At 37.3% G+C, this 22,495-nt stretch overlaps 1 protein-coding gene across 2 annotated transcripts in view; it reads left to right on the forward strand.

The window, feature by feature from the left end:
* Positions 1-10,075: 10,075 nt before the first annotated feature.
* LOC106872181 (membrane-associated guanylate kinase, WW and PDZ domain-containing protein 1) overlaps positions 10,076-22,495 on the forward strand; it is a 709,375-nt gene continuing 696,955 nt past the window's right edge. Inside the window, exons 1-2 of one of the 2 annotated variants that reach the window (XM_052966880.1) lie at positions 10,076-10,164; positions 10,638-12,586. In XM_052966880.1, the coding sequence (XP_052822840.1) occupies positions 12,124-12,586 (463 nt within the window). In that variant the 5' untranslated portion in view covers positions 10,076-10,164; positions 10,638-12,123. The remainder of the gene's footprint in view (positions 10,165-10,637; positions 12,587-22,495) is intronic. The other variant, XM_052966879.1, reaches the window with a different exon arrangement.

A 22,495-nucleotide genomic window follows, 5' to 3' on the forward strand; every position in this document is an offset into this window, starting at 1 on the left:
CAGTGAAGGAGAAGTAGTGAGAGTAATAGCCCTGACTGTTTGTATTAGAGTGCATTGTTGTACCATTCAAAAGTTTTTATTCTTTACAAACAATACGCAATGCTTCAAGCGAACTACAATACTCTCCTATCTCTACGCCTGGGCCAGGCCAAGTTCGCAACTGCTAGAGACAACAGGGATATAGCCCTGACTGTTTGTATTAGAGTGCATTGTTGTACCATTCAAAACTTTTTATTCTTTTCAGTTATAGTTTTATAAAGAGCAATCATGATAGATTAGTTTACTTAAAAAACTATATACTGAGTTTAGAATTAAGTTTAAAATTAGTGACAAGTATAACAACTCAGTCCATATAAAAAAGCCCATAAACTGAGTTACTAATCATAACAGCTCAATACATATTAAAACCAAAAACTGGTTTATCAATCATAATGGCTCAGTTTATCTATTGAAGGTATAATCTCAGTTTAAATTTCTGATCAAGTATAATGGCTCAGTTGATATAAAAAGCCATAAACTGAGTTTAATAACCTGATCAAGCATAACGGCTCCAGTTTATATTAGGAGCCATAAAGTGAGTTATTGAGTATAATGGCTCAGTTTACCTGAAAGTCCATAACTTGAGTTTAAAAGTTTGATCAATTATAATGGCTCAGTCATCATCATTATCATCATTGTTGAACATCCGCTTTCCATGCTGGCATGGGTTGGACGGTTTGACTGAGGACAGGTGAGCCAGAGGCTGCACCAGGCTTCAATCTGATCTGGCAGAGTTTCTACAGCTGGATGCCCTTCCTAATGCCAACCACTCTGAGAATGTAGCGGGTGCTTTTTACGTACCACCAGCACGAGGGCCAGTCAGGTGGTACTGGCAACGGCCACTCTCAAATGGTGTTTTTTAAGTGCCACCTGCACAGGAGTCAGTCCAGCGGCACTGGCAATGACCTCACTCAAATGTTGTTTTTCACATGCCACCAGCACAAGTGCCAGTAAGGCAACACTGGTAACGATCACGCTCGAATAGTCCTTGAAGCCATCAACCAAACTGTAAAATTCAAACCACTCATATCAGCTCAGTTTATATAAAACCCCAAACACTGCGTTTAAATTTCAAATCAATCATAACAGCACAGTTTATAAAAAAAGACATAAACTGAATTTAGTTGTCTGATCAATTCTAATGGCTCAATTTATATAAATAAAAATCATGAACTGAGTTTAAAAATCTGATCAATCTTAACATTTCTGTTTATATTTGCTCATTTTTTAATTATGTTGATTTTTCTGAATATTTGAAACAGCTGGTTTACAGCTGGTTGCACTTGCTTACTGTGTAACAATTAGTGAACTGTCAACCATTAGTAGTGTTGCCTTGTGTTTATGTGAAAGAAGTGAAACAGTGACTCACACCCGCTTTTATTTCATTTTACTCTTTTCTCTCTCTCTCTCCAGTTGTGACACAAATAAATTTGAAGGTTTCTATATCAATCCACCTTGAATCCAATGAAACATTGTCATATGGTCATTGATTTTAGTTTTCTAGGTGACCTACAAAGTATTGCTGTGGCTGTGTGGTGAGAAGTTTGCTTCCCAACCACATGGTTCTAGGTTCAGCCCCACTGTGTGGAACCTAGGGCAAGTGTCTTCTATAATAGCCTCAGGCCAACCAAAGCCTTGTGGATCGGTTTGGTTAATAGAAACTGCAAGAAACACATCATGTGTGTGTGTGTGTGTGTGTGTGTGTGTTGTGTGTGTGTTTATCGCCCACCACCACTTGACAACCGGTGTTGGAATATTTATGTCCTTGTAACTTAGCAGTTTGGCAAAAGAGACTGACAGAATAAGTACCAAACTTTAATATAGAAAAAAAGCACTGGGGTTGATTCATTCAACTTCAATTTTTCAAGGCAGTGCTCCAGCATGGCTGTAGTCTAATGAGTGAAATAATTATGAATACAGGAAACCATTGGTTACCTGAAAAATCTGAGAAGATTAGAACTCTTGTTTTTAATTACTATTTATCATTATTATTATTATTATTATTATTGTTATTATTATTATTATTATTATTATTATTATTATTATTATTATTATTAATCAATCAAAAGACGGCAAGCAGGTGGAATTGTCAGTGCAGTGGACGGAAGTTTTCACATCTTTTCTTTGGGCATTTCATGTTCTGAGTGCAAATACTGTCAACCTCTAAAGAATGAAACATTCTTTAGGGGGTTGATAAAATAAAGTACCAGTTAAACACTGGGGTCAATATAATCAACTAGACTCACACCCTCTTATGAAATTTCAGGCTTTGTACCTATAGTAGAAAGACTTATGAATAGCTAGAAGTGACAGAATGACTCAGGAGCTGAGATCGTTGCCAGTGCCGATGGACTGGCTCCTGTGCAGGTGGCATGTAAAATACACCATTTCGAGTGTGGCCATCACCAGTACCGCCTGACTGGCCCTCGTGCCAGTGGCACGTAAAAGCACTCACTACACTCTCGGAGTGGTTGGCGTTAGGAAGGGCATCCAGCTGTAGAAACTCTGCCAAATCAAATTGGAGCCTGGTGTCGCCTCCTGGTCCACCAGTCCTCAATCAAATCGTCCAACCCATGCTAGCAGGAAAAGCGGACGTTAAACGATGATGATGATGATGATGATGACACACATGTGCGCGCATGCACACACACACACACACACAATTATAAGGAAGAAGAATGGAGCAAGCAAGTCTCTTTAAACATCAGTTTACAATTGTTTCATCTGAATTTGAACTCATCAATCTTGCCATATTATACAATAATATATGCAACTACTGATTCTTCAGGTGCTACAGAAATGACACACACCAAATCAGTCTCAACAAAATTATGTATAAAAGTCATTTGCTGCAGGAGCTTGAATTATCCAGAGGCGAGGGCTGGGTGAGTGGGAGGCGTCCTTTAATTGGAGTAATTTCCAAAGATTTCTAACATTGTTTCTTCATATTTTACTTTTGAATTTACTTATGTAAATTTGTATAGGTATGGAAACTTGTATAGAAATAATCAGTATATGATTTAACATTTTAAACACAGTTCAACAAATTCATTTGTATTTATGAAATGGAGGAGATTAGATGTTAAAATAGGTTATAGTTTTTATTATTCATGCTTCTATACAATTTGTTTCATACAAAACGACTCAGATAGTCATAATAGGAAATTGGAATAGTCAAATTTGTACTCATCAGTAGCTGGGATAAAAACTAAAAAAGGTGTTAGAAGTACATAGATTTTCTCTTAGTAATCATATTGTATTAATGCATTCATTCTTGGAGTCATGCCTATTTTAAGCAAGACATTTTAAAAATAGGCATGACTCCAGTGCAAAACCAAATGGTAAAATCAGCCATTATGAATATAAAATATTGTATACTTAGACTAATATTAAAAATGATAGCATGTTGTCAACTTAATGTGACAGTCCCATAAAAGGGAAGAATGCTACTGTTATTTAGTCCTAAGAAACATCGTTTCCTGTTGGACTTGACACATTTCTCATGTCCTTAAGTGGCGACAAGCACCTCCACCCAGCAAAACCAACATCCAGAGACTAGTTTCAGAGTCATTGCCCATCATCAGTCTGGAGTAGCATGGTGGGCATTGAATCTGAAGGTAGTCTCTGGATGCTGGTTTTGCTGGGTGGAGGTGCTTGTCTCCAGTTTGAAAACATAAAGACACGGGAAATGTGTCAAGTCCAACAGGAAACGGTGTTTCCTAGGGCTAAATAACAGTAGCATTCTTCCCTTTTATGGGACTGTCACATTAAGCTGACAACATGCTATCACTTTATCATACTACTACTGCATAAATCTCTTTGAGAGATTTAGAAATATATTATTTTTAATATTAATATTTAATAGGTTGCTCACCTATTTACCTGACTGCTTGATAAGTCAGGAGTTATGTGATGTATTACACAATCTAACTAATTCTATCATTCTTATGTGAAAACAAAAACTCCCAATGAAACAATTGTGACTCTAATACCAGATAACCTATTTGCCTGTTTTAATTATGTAAACACTTGTGTACTCATGTTTTGATTACTCTTTCCCTGTTGAATAACCAAACCTTGTCTTTAATTGATACCGATTTATTAAAATTTTTGGGTTGTCTCCCTTGCATTTTTCTTTTTTTACTAGAATTAATTTTTGAGCTAATGGTGTTCCCTCCTCACTAAAAGTGTAAATCTATTTAATTTTAAAATTCCTTGGCTCATCACATTAATTATATTAGCACACATTTTACCGTTGGATACTCAAGGGAGGAAAAGAAGAGATGAAAAGACGAGATAAAGTAGTGCAATTAATATATATATATTAATATATTAACACACACACACATACACACACATTAAAAAAATATGTCATATTAATATATTCTGAAAATATATAGAGAAATTCAATATGTGTAGAAGATTTTATGAGTTACTATTTTAATTTACAAGTTCACCCTTAATTAAAATGTGACTAGCCATGGAGCTCTTATACAGCAAGAAGCTTGCTCTGTTCTGGCCCTTGCTGTCATATTTCAACCTCTTGTCTCTTAGCACAAAGCTGTCTCTCTCAACGTTCGTATACTTGCATGCAAGCTGCTAGGTAACCTCACTGGTGCTGGTGCCACTAAAAGGCACTCAACACACACTGTAAAAAGGTTGGCATTTAGAAAGGCATCTATAAATAGAAACCATGCCAAAATAGACAGTAGTGAACAATGCAGTCCTTGACTCCCCCATTGGACTCTGTCAAAGGGGTTAACCCATGCCAGCATGAAGCATGGACATTAAGTGATGACATTGTACAAAGCGGCTTCTTGTAGGAGCGAGGGACCAGTCACAGAGTTCCTACCATTCACAGTAATGAGTTCTACTTACACATTTACTATTACTTATAAGACCCCCACCCATAAAAAAAGTTGTGGCCTTGTACATCAGCATCAACATCATCATCATCATTTAACGTCTATCTTCCATCTTGGATGGTTTAACAAGATCTAATGGGTCTAAGGACTGCATTACACTCCACTGCTTACTTTGCTATGGGTTCTATGTCGTGATGTTCTTTCTAATATCAACCCTTTTTGTGCCACCAGCACCAGTGAGGTTACCGTGTAGCCTGCAAGACCAAAAACCATGATAGCTTTATGCTAGGTCAATATAAAACGCTGTTCCTTCATCCACAAATTTTGCAGCCTTGTACCTACCTATGTAAGAAATCAATATAAAGCTACTATAATTTGTCACAATCTTAGTACTGAAGGATTCAATTAAAGATTTTCCACATTATTAAAGATGACGGCTTAAACTCAATTATTTAATTCAGTTTTATAAAATCTTATTTAACCACTCAGTTATGAAGGGAAAGGATTTTTTAGATTTTCTCTATTAATTGGTTTGATTCAGCTTAATTTATATATGAAAGATCTGCGACTCTAGAGATATTTAATGTGGCTGAGAGAATGGTAGGGAAAATGTGTGCGTATGTGTGTGTGTGTTAGAGAGAGAAAGAAAGAGAGTGCTTGTGAGAGAGAATACATGTAAGGGTGTGTGCATATGTGAAAGCAACAGAAAAAGAGAACAAGAGAGAGGGGGAGAAGAGAAGGTGTGTGTGAGAGAGAGAGAAAGAGATGTGTGAGAGAGTAAAAGGGAGTGAAGTAGAGAGAATGTGAGGTAAAGAGAGAGAAAGTGAAAGTCAGAGAGTGGGAGAGAGTGAAAGAAAAAGAGAAAGTTTGAGAAAGAGTGTGGGTGAGAGGAAATATTTTTAGATATATTTTGTACATGTGTGTGTGTGTAGTTAATTTGAGGAAGTTATATCCTCATTCGGGATTATATAATCCAAGGTGTTCCACTTGTTTAATCCCTATCATATAATGTGAAAGTCATTGGTGTATGTTAGGGATTATTGAGATTATCAATATTGGAGGAAAAACAAGAAGAAAATGGAAAAGAACTGAATGTATGAAGAATTTATTTGTATGTTACAAAAAAAGATGAAAGTTTCTTTTAAAAAATATAACAGTACAAAGAAATTGATTACAGCTTGCCCTGGGTACACCATATGGAATTCCTATCTACACCTTTCCTCCATATCATGCAGGGCCATTTATCTGATGGTGATGGTGGTGGTAGTGTCAGTGGAGGTAGTGATAGATTCATTTGACTAAAAATTCTTCAAGGCAGTGCCCCAGCATGGCCGCGATCTCATGACTGAAACGAACGAAAAGCAAAAAATAGGAAAACCCATTTAAGGGTCCCCCCCCTTCAGTTTTTATTACTGAAATAATAGAATTTCAGGAAGGTTTTCTGTAATAATCATTTGTCCAGTCCCAGGTGGTCAGACTATTTCTTTTTAACCGCCATATTTGTATCTTGCGAGGAGAATTCTCCTCCCACCACCACCACCATCATCACCACTACACAAGTATTTGCACCTCCTCCCTCATCACCTGGTACTTTTTGGTTATCTCACCCCCATTAAAAAATTGGGTTATCTCTCTCAACTAGAAAAATTGTTTAACCCTTAATAAAACAAAAGAAAAAAATGAAAAAGATTAATAAACATTGCACAGGAGTGGTTGAGTGGTATGTAGCTTGCTTAGCAACCACATGGTTCCGGGTTCAGTCCCACTGCGTGGTAGCTCAGGCAAGTGTCTTCCACTATAACCTCGGGCCGACCAAAGCCTTGTGAGTGGATTTGATAGATGGAAACTGAAAGAAGACCGTCATATATATGTGTGTGTGTGTGATTGTGTGTCCGTGTTGTCCCCACCAGCATCGCTTGACAACCCCATAATGTAGCGGTTCGGCAAAAGACACTGATAAAATAATACTAAGCTTACAAAGGGTAAGTTCTGGGGTCGATTTACTCGACTTAAGGCGGTGCTCCAGCATGGTCGCAGTCAAATGACTGAAACAAGAGAAAAGATTAAAGATCTTATTGAATCTGATAAGATTTTTATAACAAACCACATACCATGCGTATTGTGGAGGCCAAAAGTCAACAATGTGTTGAAGTATTGAATCAAAAGGACCTAACCCTTTTAATTCCAATCCCTTGTCGCCACATAATCTCAACTTTTGAGTGAAGAGATAGCCCAATTTTTTTATGGCAATATTTTAATTGGTGTGATATAACCAAAATCTACCCATCACCCTATGATATTTATTTCTTTATTGCCGACAGGGGGCTAAACATAGAGGGGACAAACAAGGACAGCAGACAAAGGGATTAAGTTGATTATATCGACCCCAGTGCGAAACTGGTTCTTATTTAATCGACCCCGAAAGGATGAAAGGTAAAGTCAACCTCGATGGGATATATCACCCTATAATATTGAAAGGCGGTGGTGAGCTGGCAGAAACGTTAGCACGCCGGGCGAAATCCTTAGCAGTATTTCGTCTGTCACTACGTTCTGAGTTCAAATTCCGCCGAAGTCGGCTTTACCTTTCATCCTTTCGGGGTCGATTAAATAAGTGCCAGTCACGCACTGGAGTCGATATAATCGACTTAATCCGTTTGTCTGTCCCCTCTGTTTGTAGCCCCTTGTGGGCAATAATGAAATAAGAAACGTTAGCAGAAACGTCGTCTGCCACTACGTTCTGAGGTCGACTTTACCTTTCATCCTTTCGTCGTCCATAAATTAAGTACCAGTTGCGTACTGGGGTCGATGTAATCGACTTAATCCGTTTGTCTGTCCTTGTTTGTCCCCTCTATGTTTGGCCCCTTGTGGGCAATAAAGAAATAAGAAACGTTAGCATCCCGGCCGAAATGCTTAGCAGTATTTTGTCTGTCTTTACGTTCTGAGTTCAAATTCCGCCGAGGTCCACTTTGCCTTTCATCCTTTTGGGGTCGATAAATTAAGTACCAGTTGCGTACTGGAGTCGATCTAATCGACTAGGCTTTGTGCTTGGAGTAGAAAAGAATATTATTCAAAGGACTTCTGTTCATCTCAGGCGCCAAACAGCCAGTGACCTGTTACGAACTCATAATTTCTCTGCCTGACTGACAGCCAATCCACTGAGCTAATGTGACCCCCCACCTCCGTCCTTATCCTCCGCCGCCTCTGTACAAAATAGCACAAAGGTTAAAAGAAGAACAGTGACAAGATCCTTTCACGGAATTTATTGTCATAACTAAACATTTCTCATAAGAGTCAGTTTTACTTTTATTGTCCCTTTTAAGGTTAATAAAATAAGTAGTAGCTGGTGGCGGCGGCGGCGATGGCGCTAGTAGATCGTAGGTGGTGATAGTGATGGTTGTGATGGTGGTGGTAGTGGCAGTGGAGGTAGTGATAGTAGTAGGAGTAGTAGTGGTAGTGGCGGTGGTGGTGGTGGCAATGAAAGTTGTCGTCGTCGTCGTAGTAGTGGGAAACCCCATCGCTTACTATCCACCCCCACCACCACTTTTATGTATTATTAAAAAAAAAAGAAGAGTTTTATTCATTTGATCATAATGATCAAATATTGTGATTGATTAATTAAGGTAAGGAGTGTTTACGTCAAAGGTACCCATCCTGGGGGTAACGTACCTACACTTCCTAGGAGTGCAAGGTAGCATTTCAAGTGAATGTTACGTAGTGAGGTAAACATGCTTTATAAAAATCGTTTTTCAGGTTAAAATTATTAAACTCTTAAAAAATTAGATTTGTTTAGTCAGGTACAAGAAAGAATGTTGTTATTCTATAATACTGAATGAGGTGAAATTTTAAAAAAATATTAATTAGTCACTAGAAAATTGATTCTTTTTTTTGTTTACCTTCAGATGTAATATGACTTTTGTAGAAGTGTGAAAATTAATCAGTTCTCTTAATAAGTTGGAGAAAGAGGAAAAGGCTGGAAGAAATTGCTCCCGTTAGTAGAGCGGTCTGCTAGAAATAGCAGTCATATCTCCGTCAAATCTTGAAAGCCACATTGGATAGTTACAGTTCATTCCTATAACTTTTCGTTAATATATTCTTTAATCTCGGTTGGGAATATTGCTTTGAAAATTGTGGGAATATATTCATAGTTTAAAACAAATTGGGTCCTTCCCTTTTAGCATTTAAACCGAAAAGACTAAAAGTAAAAATAATTTTTCTCACTGTTATACAAAGCTTCAATATGTATGTATGTGCATATGTGTTATACAAAGCTTCAATATGTATGTATGCATGTATGTGTGTGTGTGTATATGTATGTATGTATGTTTGTATGTGTGTATGTATGTACTGGGCCTAACGAGTTAAATTTTTGTAAGAAACCTACGAAATCGCATCCGGCCGAATTAAACTTTTTAAAAAAAATAATATATACGGTGGTGCACCAGCATGACCGCAGCCACTTGGCTGAAACACATAAATAAATAAATATACACATACATACATAAATAAATACAAGTATGTATGTATGCATATATATATATTGTATGTATGTATGTATGCGTGTATGTATTAATATAAGTATGTATGCATACATATTGTATGTTTGTATGTATGTATTAAAGAATTAAATGAATGTAAACATATAAAAAAAATTGCTTGAATAAACTAAGGAATATCAAACTTGTCTGCTTTTCATACAAGTTTACTTTATTCAATAATTTTACACCTGACGGAAACCGAATAAGAAAAGGAGAAATATGTTTCCTATTTGACCTACTTTCGCGACATTGTTATTTGTGAAGGTATTTTGTTCTTGTGACAGTGAATGAAGTCATTTCCCTGGATTAAAGGTGTGTGGAGATGAGACATACAATAAAGGAAAAAATCTATTCTCAGCTTTCATTTATAAACTACACATTACTGTTACAACTACAACAATAATATATGAATAGGTCAGTTGAAACACCAGGGGAAAAAATAAATTAATTAAGGGTTACATTGGAAAGCTAGAGCGGGAAGGTGTTTATCAAAGGTCACCCTGTGCAAATAGTTTTTCGAACCTAACTTGATGCACTTTTCAATAAATAATCAAGGTAAAGATTGTTATAGAACCTAGTGTAATTATCTCCCTTAGACACAGTGCGTGAATGTTAGAGGCGAAGGTTAGACGGGGATGGTGGATGTCGGTTCGATAACGACTTAGTGTACAAACCACACACACAACTACTGACTGTTGATTTTAACATCATTAACTCAGCCGAAGGTAACTGCTTACTTTGAAATGTACCTTATTGTGTGTGTGCGTGAGTGATACACCTGGACTCCCAATAAACTTCTTTCTTTATGAATAAAAGTATGATTTTTTTTTCATTTTACAAAGTTCAACTCTGTTTAAAGTATTATACTAAAATATGCTAATAAATAGAGCCATTTTTTTACACGGTTTAAACTTACGAGAAGTTTATGCTCTCTTTTTTTTTTTTTTTTTTGCAAGCTAATTATAAAAAAATATTACACACCTATAAAATACGTTAAATGCAATATTAAGTTTTTTTTTAGAATACTGACGTGGGTATTGATTAGAAATGATAATCACTTCCACTTTTGAAAAACTGCTACAAATATATAAGCTACAAGTAAAGGTATTTTACATTCAGGTAAAAATGTATTACTAAGAAAGACGGTCAGCCTTTGTAGTATTTTTATTTTGTTATTATTATTTTTTTTTCTCATCAGCACGGACGGGTACCTGGCAGCACGCATGCGTACGGAAAGATTGTCAATGGCGAAGATTTGAATCAGTGGCCTTCGACGCTGTTGTCGTCTAATTCGATGAGTTCTCCTTGTCAACGACGACACCCGTTGTCACATTAGGGCAAGAAGGAAACAGAAATGGACAAGGCGACTCTGTATGCTAGCGAGTCTGCAGCTGGCGTCTCTTCCTACTGGTATCGTTTCCGACTACTTTTCTTTTCTTGAAGTGACGTCTTTATTTCAGTGAAGTCAATGTGTGCGCTACACAAACCCCAAATGATAGAAACACAAGCTACGAAAAAACAAACTCTTCTCCACCACCACCACCGCACTCTATCTCGGGTGCCTTTTCTTTGTACTTTCGCATTTGCGAGGAGGTGTCATCACTATGCCAAGCTACAATTTGATAACAATCGTCACTTGGAACTAGTAGTTGCTGCCAAGACATGTGCATTATTATTACCTTTGCTGGTACAGGAGCATCATAAGTACTATCATCTCAACCGCTGCAAGTCGCCCGACTAACCTCACATTCTATCCGATCTCTCTCTCCCTCTCTCTCTAGCTACCTGGGCTCTTATTGTCGCCGTCCATCGGTGACCACTGTCGTTTCGTCAATAGCTACTGGCTCTCGGTCTGCTGTAAACTAGAGTAGGAGACTATTATAATATTTTCTGTTATCGGAAACCTTGTGTTGTTGTTTTGTCGAGTGAATGTCATTGAGAGACGGGCACCTGACTGTTTACCGTCAATGAACATACGTCGCCTCCGCTCTTTAATGTTTCAACATCTCTATCACCCAAAACGACACTTGTCTATCTTCACACTGCTCTTTCTAAATTAACTAAGATAATAACCTAAACATTACTACGAAAAATGTCGAATTAGCTGTGTCTTTGTTATCTTTATTAGACTGCTGCTATGAAAGAAGGTCTGCAACAATTATTATTTCTTGCTAGCTTCTCTCCTCTCTACATACATTATTTATTTTACTACACATGTATACAGTAAACATATTTACTGATACACTTTACATATATCTATTTATAACCTCTGTTTTTCTCTGCTTTTACTTTCTCTCTTCTACTTCCTTTTATGTTTTCTTTGCTGCAAGTTTTCAAAAGTATTTCCTAACAACTTACTGCAAAAGGTTACCAGTCGACGACACCTGACCGGGGGAAGTTGTCACTACCTTCCTCGCTGCCAGCTTCTTGCTTTTTTCCCCCCCTATTTTTTTCTTTCTTTCTAAACACCAAAACACAACACAATACAAGGATATCTGTTTTATTTGATTTTTTTTTATATATATTTTATTTTGCTTTCTACATTTTCGATGAACGAGCCTGAAGGAAATCTATTCGCCGTCATTTGGATCTATACGACTCAATGCTGGAAATATTACCTACTGCGCTTTTGGGTCTTTCTTCCTTCTTTAGTTCATTGTTGATATTGATATTTGGCAGATAACATGCATAAAAACAGACAGTCGTCCGGTGGTTCTTCCTCGTCGGCATCTATGCCTATGCCATCGTCACAACTGTCTCATCATCCACAGCAACCACAGAACAAAGCCCTGCCGCCTCCCGTCAACAATAAGTTGCTGCCTCCACCTATAAAAAAAGATGTCAAACACTGGAGCACCAGACTCCAGGAGACAGTCGTATCCATCCCTTCTGATGGTGGCGGCGGCGGCGGACAGGGTTCGTCGATTACCATTAAGGGCGGTGCTGATACGGGCTTCTTCTGTTATGTTGGAGATGTCCGCCACGACGAAGTAAAATATCATTCCGGTGGAAAACTACATTCTGATGATCTAATCTTGGAGATCCAAGGACAGAAAGTATCGGGATATACATTAAGAGATGTTAACATCTGGCTGAAGCAAGTCAGTCAGAATGGAGCTCCTGTACTCATTAAAACTTTACGTTCAGGTAAGTCCTAACATTACATTCACGAATAAGCAGTTGACAATTTGTTTTTGTTTGTTTTCTTTTTCATTACCAGCCTTAAAAAATATCATATATCTACCTGTAACAAGCTCACACACACACACTCACTATCTCCGCCGCCACCTCCACCTCGTTGTTGATTCATCAACAAACATATCCAGTCGTTGTTTATTGTATTTTACTTTTGTTCGACATACGTTGCTTGTCTTATGACGAGTTTTTAATTTACTAGAGCAATCTAAAGCCTCATAATGATTATAAACCCCCCAAGTTTATATAAGTGTGGGCCATTGACCCAGCATTTTCCTCTCTGCGGCCTTCATCTACCGCCTCTAATCTAATGTCAACAGTTTTTGTTATGCTTCTCTTGAAGCGACCTTAACTGCTATTTACCCAAACGAGTGCCAATGGTTTCTGCTAGAGGCCGCTTCCCACTTCTCTCTCTATTTCAATTAGTTATCAACAAGTGTCCTCGTTGTTTCACCTTTCAGTAACTGGAGACAACATTACTCATTAAATTTCACCGACCGTCGTAAGATATAAATCGAGAGTGGAGTAGTGGTGAGCAATGGAAATAGGGAATTAAAATTATTTCAGTGTTCAGGCTCATATTTCACATTACTCAATTTAAAATATTCCCTTAATTTATTTTTCATTATAAAGACAGAAACGAACTTCCATTGCCGTTGTCATTATGTGATGTTATTATTTTTTGTTTTTTACAAGTTAAAGTTAAGGAAATATAATTATTATAAATCATTTCTGTTTGTTGAAAGAAAAATAATCAAAGAATGAGAATGAAATGCAGTCGAACGTCTAATATATTTGCTTTAGAACAAACACAACCCAGTTTTCTGATAAACGATCACCTTCATACCTGCAAACTACTTCCGACAAACAAGTATTTGCAAATTAAAATTATGTGCTCAACACGCGCTGCGTGTAAGCATATAATTACATTACACTTCGATAAGATTTTCGTTGCATTTACGAAATTCCTGTGAATATTGTATACACATAGATGCATGTGTGTGTGTGTGTTTAGTGTTGATTGTCGAAAAAGAAAAGATAGTATAACAGATTAATAATACTTTTTTGTTGGGTTAGTCTGTTGCTATATATATATATATATATATATAATCATTTTCTTTTAATGAAGACAAGGTGCCAAATTTTAAGTGAACATGACATTGTATCTATATAATCTGTGTGGCGTACGGTTTTGCCGCCGTTGAGGTTGCTCCCTGTTATTTTTCTTCCAACAAGTAACAAACATAAAAATAAAAAAATGAATTAAAAAAAAAAACCTGAAGCAAAGGCTCCCTGTGGTGACTGACATATTGCAACAGGTAAATGAAAGGTGTATCAGTGAAGCAAGTATTCACTACGTGTAGTTAAAAGCTTTTTCTTTTTTTATCGGACTAAACAGAGCATACTGTTTCTTTTTCCTTATAAAATTTAAATACATTGATCTGTTTACTTGTTTCTGTTATATATTTTATCGAGAATTATCGACAGCCCCTATAACATTTCTAAAAGCAATTAAGCACAAACAGGTAAAGCTGAAAAATGTTTAGTCATATTTGTAATAAATAACAACAACAATAATAGACAAAATTTGTGACACATTTCAGCAACTGTGTGTTTTTAATGACCTATTTCTAATTTATCGAAATGTTTTGGTCCTTCTATTAGTGTATCGGATACATTACTACTAGGTTGTATATTCATTTCATTATCGCTTTCAACTGAATAGTTTTTTTATGAACTTCGTTGGTGGATCTTGTCGTGTTATAACTATTCTCTGGTTTCAATGATTTAAGAGCGAGAAGAAAAAAAATCCTTTTGCTATTTTCATTACAAGATTGTTACTGACTAGAGAGTACAGAAGCTTTTTAAAGTCATGTTTCAGTATTGCTAGGATCTTGCAAATAAGCAATGCTTTTTCATTGAATAATATGTTTAAAGGTTGTTTGGTAAAAATGGGTGTGGATTCCACCCACAATGAATAACTCACATTGGTTCATTGTAAACGGGTACATTTTATCTGTTGTATTTATTTTTCATTAAGTTTTTTTTTTGTCCAAATCTTTGGGATGGTCATCATATATATAGGTTTGTTACTGCGATTCTTCTGCTTCCAAGCGTTTTCAAAATGTTAACAACCTTACTTTGGAATGGAATCAATGCTCGATCGAATTCTTGTTTCTGGAGAGAACCAGGTTTAAAGAGCACTTGAAAATTATTGATTTCGATGGATAATGGTAATAACAGATGATAAATATGCTTTGTGTGCAATTGAATTTAAGTGTTAATTAAGTACAATTTCTGTAATTATTTGCCTTATTATTCAGGGCTAAGTGAAACTCGGTTGAATTAAAAAGTTACATGTTTTAAATGGAAGTGGAGGCTAGTATAAAGTTAAAACCGGAGAGAAAACCATGCGGAATTATTATTTTTGGCCTTGATGTCAAATCTGACGCGCGGTCAACAGCCAAAAGTTACATAACGTTTGGTGTCGATCCATTTCCAGTTGCAAACGGTAAACGTTTGTCAGAGCTGTCAGCAGCAACTCTGCTAGTAGAAGGAAGAAGACAGGCAATCTGTCTCCAACTATAGCTTCGTTTCAACAATGGATTGGTTGACGGCGGGGAAGAGAGGGAGGGGAGCGGGGGGCGCATTAAAAATGACCAAAGCGACAATGGTAATAGTTCGTTCGTCAGCCGAGACACACAGACACACATGTACACGTGTAAGTGCGTACACGTGCACACACACACATGCACGTGCTCGCACGCACACGTGCATTCACAGACGCAATGCATGCAGCTATCACTTTGCACCAACATCGAAAACGTCTGTTACCCTTGCATATGCATTTTAAAGTTGCATATTGGGCGAATATGTACACAATTCTATCTTACGACAAAAATCTAGTTGCATGCTTGCATTTCCATGACAAAGCTGTTTGGAAGTCTTAAAATCGTCCTCTTTCATTCTTCATCTTACCCCCTCACTCCCCTTATTTAAAATTCATGGTACAGCTAGCTTTTGCATTGTTCCATACAACAACACTTATATATTCCTGTACCTAAACTATCGCTTCCTCTACGTTAATGTTTCTGGCGATGTCATCAAAGAGAAAAATAATCTTGCTATAAACATGATGCATACAATGTAGTCGTTCTGTGTTAATGATTCTCTTTTTCCTTCTTTTCTCACAAATTCTAATCTGAAATCCGTACCTTTTTGCAAGAGATTTTATGTCAAAATTCCTCCTCCTTTCGTTATTTTTTCTTTCTATTATTATTATTATTATTATGCAATGCCGCGAACTTAACGCCATTATATTTCTGATACTATCTCTACACCATCTTTTGCTTCCATTGTGCTTTTTTCCCCCTCTCTCTCCCCCCTCCCACTTTCTAGCTCCATCTCATTCTTATCGCAGTCATTATATTTGAAGATGTCCTATAAATGTCTCTTGTCTCGTTGACTTCATAATGCATTGTCTCTGCAAAATGCATTTGTTTCTACAATTCCACTTAGCATCTATTACGTATTTCAAAAAGCAGGTGGCTCTCACCCCCCTCTCCACCTCTTTGTTTTAGGTTACCTTTTAACTCAGAAGCAAACATTCTAACATGAAAAAAAAATGGAATTGCTTAATGAAAGAATATATTCATTGTAGAATAACTTTGGCGTTGCAATCTCTACAAGGCAAAGCAGCAGCCGTTCTGTTGTTAATCTTCTTTCGAGTTGACAGTAAATCTAATTAGTTTTTAATTCATCCAGACATCACGCATTTGCACAGACGTCTTAATGTCAAACCATTATGGACAATCTCTATTGTTTTTTCTTTTCTTTTTTTTTCTGTAATTTTTATTTATTTATCAAACTGGGCGAATGTTTTCTACCTGTATTTGTATTCTGGTGTTTAATTGAAGAATTTTATAAGTCTGTCAAGCCATAAACGTCGTCTTAAATAATTCTGTTGAGAGTTAGTGTCATCAACCCCTAGCAGAAAAGCTTTTCCAGGTCTTTATTTTTTTTGTTGTTGTTTTTGTTTTTAGACAAATACTAGAATATCATAGCAGATGGAACTACTAACGCTTTGGCGTCTGTTACATTTCTAGGCATTTGTAGTTTTGGGTTTTTTCAAACGTAGATTGTTTTTTTTTTGATTTTTTTTTTGCTTTCGTACTTTTGATATCTATTCATCCCTTGGTTCAGTTTTGGAGTCGCTGTCACTCGAAGACCCCCCCACACACACACACACACACATACCTTGTCGAGAAGGAAAAGGGTAAAGCTTTTCCCTTCCTGTGACTTGTGCAACAGAAATTACGATTCTGAAAATATTTTTGCCAAAAATTTCAATACATCCTCTACTGCACCACCCACTTCCGTACCTTTTTTTTTTTTTATTCTTCATAAGGTATGATGCTTCCAAGGGTCCCCTAATCATCGCCCATTCCTTGCTCTAAGTGACCTCCCACTTTTATTTTTGTAGTATTCCTCAAATTCGCCACAGAATACCAATAGTTGTAAATTTGTTCAAATCGTTGGCTCTTTGAGCAATAAACAACGAATTTATTTCCGAAGAAGAGATGTTGTAGACAGTCTTTGAGAATTTCGTATTGCTGTTACTATTCTGCTAGGTGCCAGGTAGACCGTAATGCTTTCTTCTGGATCATACTAGGGGAAAAACTGGGCAAATTCTGTTGCCTGCCTAATTTTGGCTAACGTATATACTTAAAAAAAAAAAAATTCATCATATCATTTAACGTCTGTTTTTCCATGCTTGCATGGGTCAGACGGAATTTGTTGAAGTAGATTTTCTATGGCGGATGCCCTTCCTGTTTCCAAATGTGGCAATATTTCTCATGTCCAGAAATGTTATTCATGGAAAACTGGAAATCAAGCGCGCATGCACACACTCACTCACACACACACACATACACACACACTTTGTAGAAGTTACAGTGACTCAAGAGCTGAGAGTTTCACATTATATATACTCATGTTTTGAATTTTATTTTCCGGTTTGCATCCCCAAAACTGTATATATATATCAATGTTTGTTTTTCATGTTCAGTTATGATAAAAACAATTTTACGTTACTCCATATTTTTGTAGAGTACAAATTTAGTATTCTTAAACAAGAATATTTATTTCTTTATTGACTACAGGGGACAAACAAGCACAGACAAACGGATTAAGTCGATTACATCGACCCCAGTGCATAACTGGTACTTGCTTATTGACCCCGAAAGGATGAAAGGCAAAGTCGACCTCTGCAGAATTTGAACTCGGAATGTAACGGCAGATGATATACCACTAAACATTTTGCTAAGTGTGCTAATGATTCTGCCAGCTCACCGGCCTTTCCTTAAGCAACAATATTATTGACAGTAACTTCGAAGTTTCAACCAGGTAAGCCACTGTTGGACTGCTTGATAATGACAATCCAATGATGGCTTAACTGGATGAAACTTCGAAGTTACAGTCATTAATATTCTTGTTTAAATATAATACACACACGCAACAGGCTTCTTTCAGTTTCCTTTTACCAAATCCACTCACAAGGTTTTGGTTGACTCAGTGCTAGAATAGAAGACACTTGCCGAAGACGCCACACAAAACTGAAAGCACATGGTTGGCAAGTAAGCTTCTTACGAAACAGTCACATCTGCGCCTTATATGAACATTTTGCAAAACAAACCAATTTGGGACAATTTATATAGAATAAATAAATATCTCCATAATTATTTGTTTGGTATTGATAATTTAATACTTTCATAATTGTTTCAAGTTGGTTGAGTTGTATAAAGGAAATTAAACCAAAGAGATCATCTCTTTTAGATTGACTTATCTGTTGGGTTTGTGTACTTCATCTCATTCCTATTCCTCTTTTGTACTACTATTAACTATATAGTCTCTTCATTGTTTAGTAAATAAAAACAATTGCAGGCATGACTTTGTGGTTGGGAAGCATGTTCTGTACCCACATGGTTCCAGGTTCAGTCCTACTGTGTAACACCTTGGACAAGCGTCTTCTACTATGGTTCCAGGCTGACCAATACCTGTGAATGAATTTGGTAGACAGAAGATGGAAATTGTGTGGAAGCCCATCATGTGTGTGTGTGTGGGTGTGGGTGTGTGTGAGTGCCTTTGTTTGATCCTCCCACCTATCACTTGACAACTGGTGTTGGTTTGTTTATGTCACTGTAACCTAAGTTTTGGCAAGCGAGGTTAATGGAATAAGTACCAAATAGAAAAAAGATAAAATCCTGGTATCAATTTGTTTGACCGAACCGTTTAAGGTGGTGCTCCAGCATGGCTGCAGTCCAGTGATTGCAACAAGTAAAGGATAAAAAGATGGTTATTTCAGTAATAAGTGTATAATTTTAATTTCTCATTACACCTATATCATATCATTTGCATCGTTTGTTTCCATGGAGCCATATGAAAAAGCACCTGTGTGGGTGCCGTGTAAAATGCACCCTGTGTAAAGTGACTGGCATTAGGAAGGGCATCTTGCCATAAAAACCAAACCAAAACAGACAGCTTGAGCTTGGTCAAACTATCCAACCCATGCCAGCATGGAAAAATGGACCATTAAATGATGATGATGATGTGTGTATGCCATCTTTATTTGTTTTCCATAAATAGAATCAGTTGCTGCACATTTTCTTCCCATTTTCTTATGTGTGTTCAAATGCGATGTCAGTGTTGTATGTCACCAAACAAAACATGGTTTGCACTCTGCCTTTTCTCATTCTTATCTTTTTGCAGAACACACGGCTGTAAGGTCTATTGTCTTTTCCTTGTTTCAGTCATTTGACTGCAGCCATGCTGGAGCACTGCCTGGAAAAGATTTTAGTTGAACAAATTGACCCCAGGACATTTTTTGTTTTTTTTAAAGTCTGGTACTTATTTTATCAGTCTCTTTTGCCAAACCACAGGGATGTAAACAAACCAGTGCCAGTTATCAAGCAATGCAGGTGGGACACAAAGCACATACACATATTTGATGGACTTCCACACAATCTCCATCTATCAAATATACTCACGAGGCATTGCTTAACCTGGGGGGCTATGGAAGAAGACAATTCCCAAGTTGCTGCGCTGTGTGATTGAACCTGAATCCATGTGGTTTCAAAGCAAGCTTCTTAACCCCACGTCCACACTTGCATCAAATTTCTCAGCAAGAAACTTTTCCACTCAATTATTTCCACTTCCGTTCCACCGGCCAATATTGCTATATAAATAGTGTTTAACATAAGATTCTTCATCCTATCAGATGTCTTTGAATTTCTTGTTATCTTTTAAAAGCATCACTATTGAGATTACATTATCGCTGATTGTCTTGATACATCGTGATTACCATACTTAACTTTTAGTGCCATTATCTTTAAATTCTTGATGGAATGCCTTCAATAACAACGAGCTGTGTTTACCCAGCCATAAACACATTGCCATAGTTACTACTTTAATTAGATAACTACTTTAACGAAGGCATAGCAATCAACATATTAACAGATGCAGTTTATTTGGTACAGTTTCTTAGTACCCGCCACCACCAAGTGTATTCCCAGAGATATTATGGAGATTTACCTTTAAATTATTCCACAAAGTCAAAATATTTTGTCTAGTGGCTGTTTATTAACCATGATCTTAAATTAGAATTTATCTCTCAGCCAAACAGAATGCAGCATTTATGCAACACTGAAGTTTGAAATTGCATTTTATGCATTTTCATATAATCTCGTGATTGGCCAGTCTGTCGGATGTTGTTACACATCGCTGGTCACAATGTGCTTTGCATCAGTTTAGCTTTTAAATGATGCCACTTCACTGGTTAGGTGGCAAACAGGCCACTGTGTCACTGGGTTATGCATTTACAGCTGAGTGGATTGCTGCAATAGAAAATGAAGTATTTTCCTCAAGAACACAATGCATAACCAGTCTGGGAGCAGAAACCACAATCTCAGAATCACGAGTGCAACATGCCTTACTAGTAGGCATTTTATATGGAGAAAACTGTGCCGGTGGCACGTAAAAAGCACTGCCTTGCTGGCACTTATGCCAGTGGTACATGGAAAACAACATTTGAGCGAGGGCGTTGCCAGTGCCGCTGGACTCGCTCCTGTGCAGGTGACACATAAAAAACACCATTTGAGTGTGGCCGTTGCCAGTACTGCCTGACTGGCCCATGTGCTGGTGGCACGTAAAAGCACCAACTACACTCTCGGAGTGGTTGACGTTAGGAAGGGCATCCAGTTGTAGAAACTCTGCCAGATCAGATTGGAGCCTGGTGCAGCCTCTGGCTCACCAGTACCCAGTCAAACCATCCAACCCATGCTAGCATGGAAAGCAGACATTAAACGATGATGATGATGATGAAACTGCAGTGAGTTGGTTGAACTCTGTGAAAACAATGGCTGGGAGGCATTATGCCTTTGTGTAGATATAAGTATTAGAGGATTTGTTGGCAGCCAGTTTCACTTGGTACTCAAGAGTCTTGGACTAGCTGTGAAGGAGAGAAAATATGTTGCCAGAAAATTGTTGGAAGTTTCTAAGAAAGCAAATCATTACATCTGGCTCAAAGGGGAAGATGAATGTTGCAGCAAGAATGAGCATTGAGGATAATAGAAACACTGACTCAACAAAATTCATGCTATTATGTGAAAGTTTTCTCACCTACATTGGTGGTTTGTCCTGGGCAGCTCTGGTGTCATGTGGAAGGATCTGAAACGCCAGTGCTGGATTAACCAGCCAGATGAGAAGTTGGGCACCGTTGAAATGGTAAATGGCTTACGGCACAAAAGAAATCAATTTAAATTTGCTAAAATAATGTTCAATGGAGTTCATATGATTGGAAATATAATTTCAGAATATTCATGGTGTCATAGCGAGGATTTGATTAAAGACTTTGCAATGAAAAAAAATAGGAGAAAACTTTTCTGATACAACTAAAGTGAAAGTATACAAAAATAACCATTATTTTCCATCTTAATATTAGTTTTTTGTTTCATTTTGAAAAATAAAAAAAATTATTTTATAGTTTATTATTGTTTATATTTTGAATTATATTTTATATGAGGGTGTGGAGGCGCAGTGGCCCAGTGGTTAGGGCAACGGACTCGCAGTCATAGGATCATGGTTTTAATTCCCAGACCAGGCCTTGTGGGTGTTTATTGAGTGAAAAAAACACTTAAAGCTCCACAAGGCTCCAGCAGGGGCTAGTGGCAAACCCTGCTGTACTCTTTCACCACAACTTTCTCTCACACTTTCTTCCTCTGTCTGTTGTACCTGTATTTCAAAGGGTCAGCCTTGTCATACTCTGTGTCACGCTGAATCTCCCTGAGAACTACGTTAAGGGTACACGTGTCTGTGGAGTGCTCAGCCACTTGCATGTCAACTTCATGCAGATCAACTGAAACCCTAGTTGTTGGAACCAACAGAGTGCTGTAGTATATGAGGGCACCAAAATGTTTTAAGTGCTTAGGGCATCTATGGGTCTTAATTTGGCCCTGTGAAACACCTACAAAGCTACTTCACCACCTGATGAAATATTACCTTCTGTATTTGGAGACAACATACAATAGCACTATCAGTACACCAATTTTTACCTCAAGCATTTTGCAATTTGGTGCCAAAAGTGTCGTTATTTCTTGTAGTCTTCATTAAGTTTTATTAGACTTTACTAGTTTGGAAGTTTTGAAGAGAGTGGAGTTACCCATTTGTTACTGCTGTCCCCTAAGTCTACTTTGCCCCTGCCAAAGGCCACGGTTATGGATCAAAAAGCAGAAGATGGTCCTGTGGCTGAGACGAAATCAGAAACCACATGGTTGGGAAGCAAGATTTTAAATGCACAGCCAAATT

Source organism: Octopus bimaculoides, chromosome 4 (assembly GCF_001194135.2).
Source record: "Octopus bimaculoides isolate UCB-OBI-ISO-001 chromosome 4, ASM119413v2, whole genome shotgun sequence".
Classification (NCBI taxonomy): Eukaryota; Metazoa; Mollusca; class Cephalopoda; order Octopoda; family Octopodidae; genus Octopus; species Octopus bimaculoides.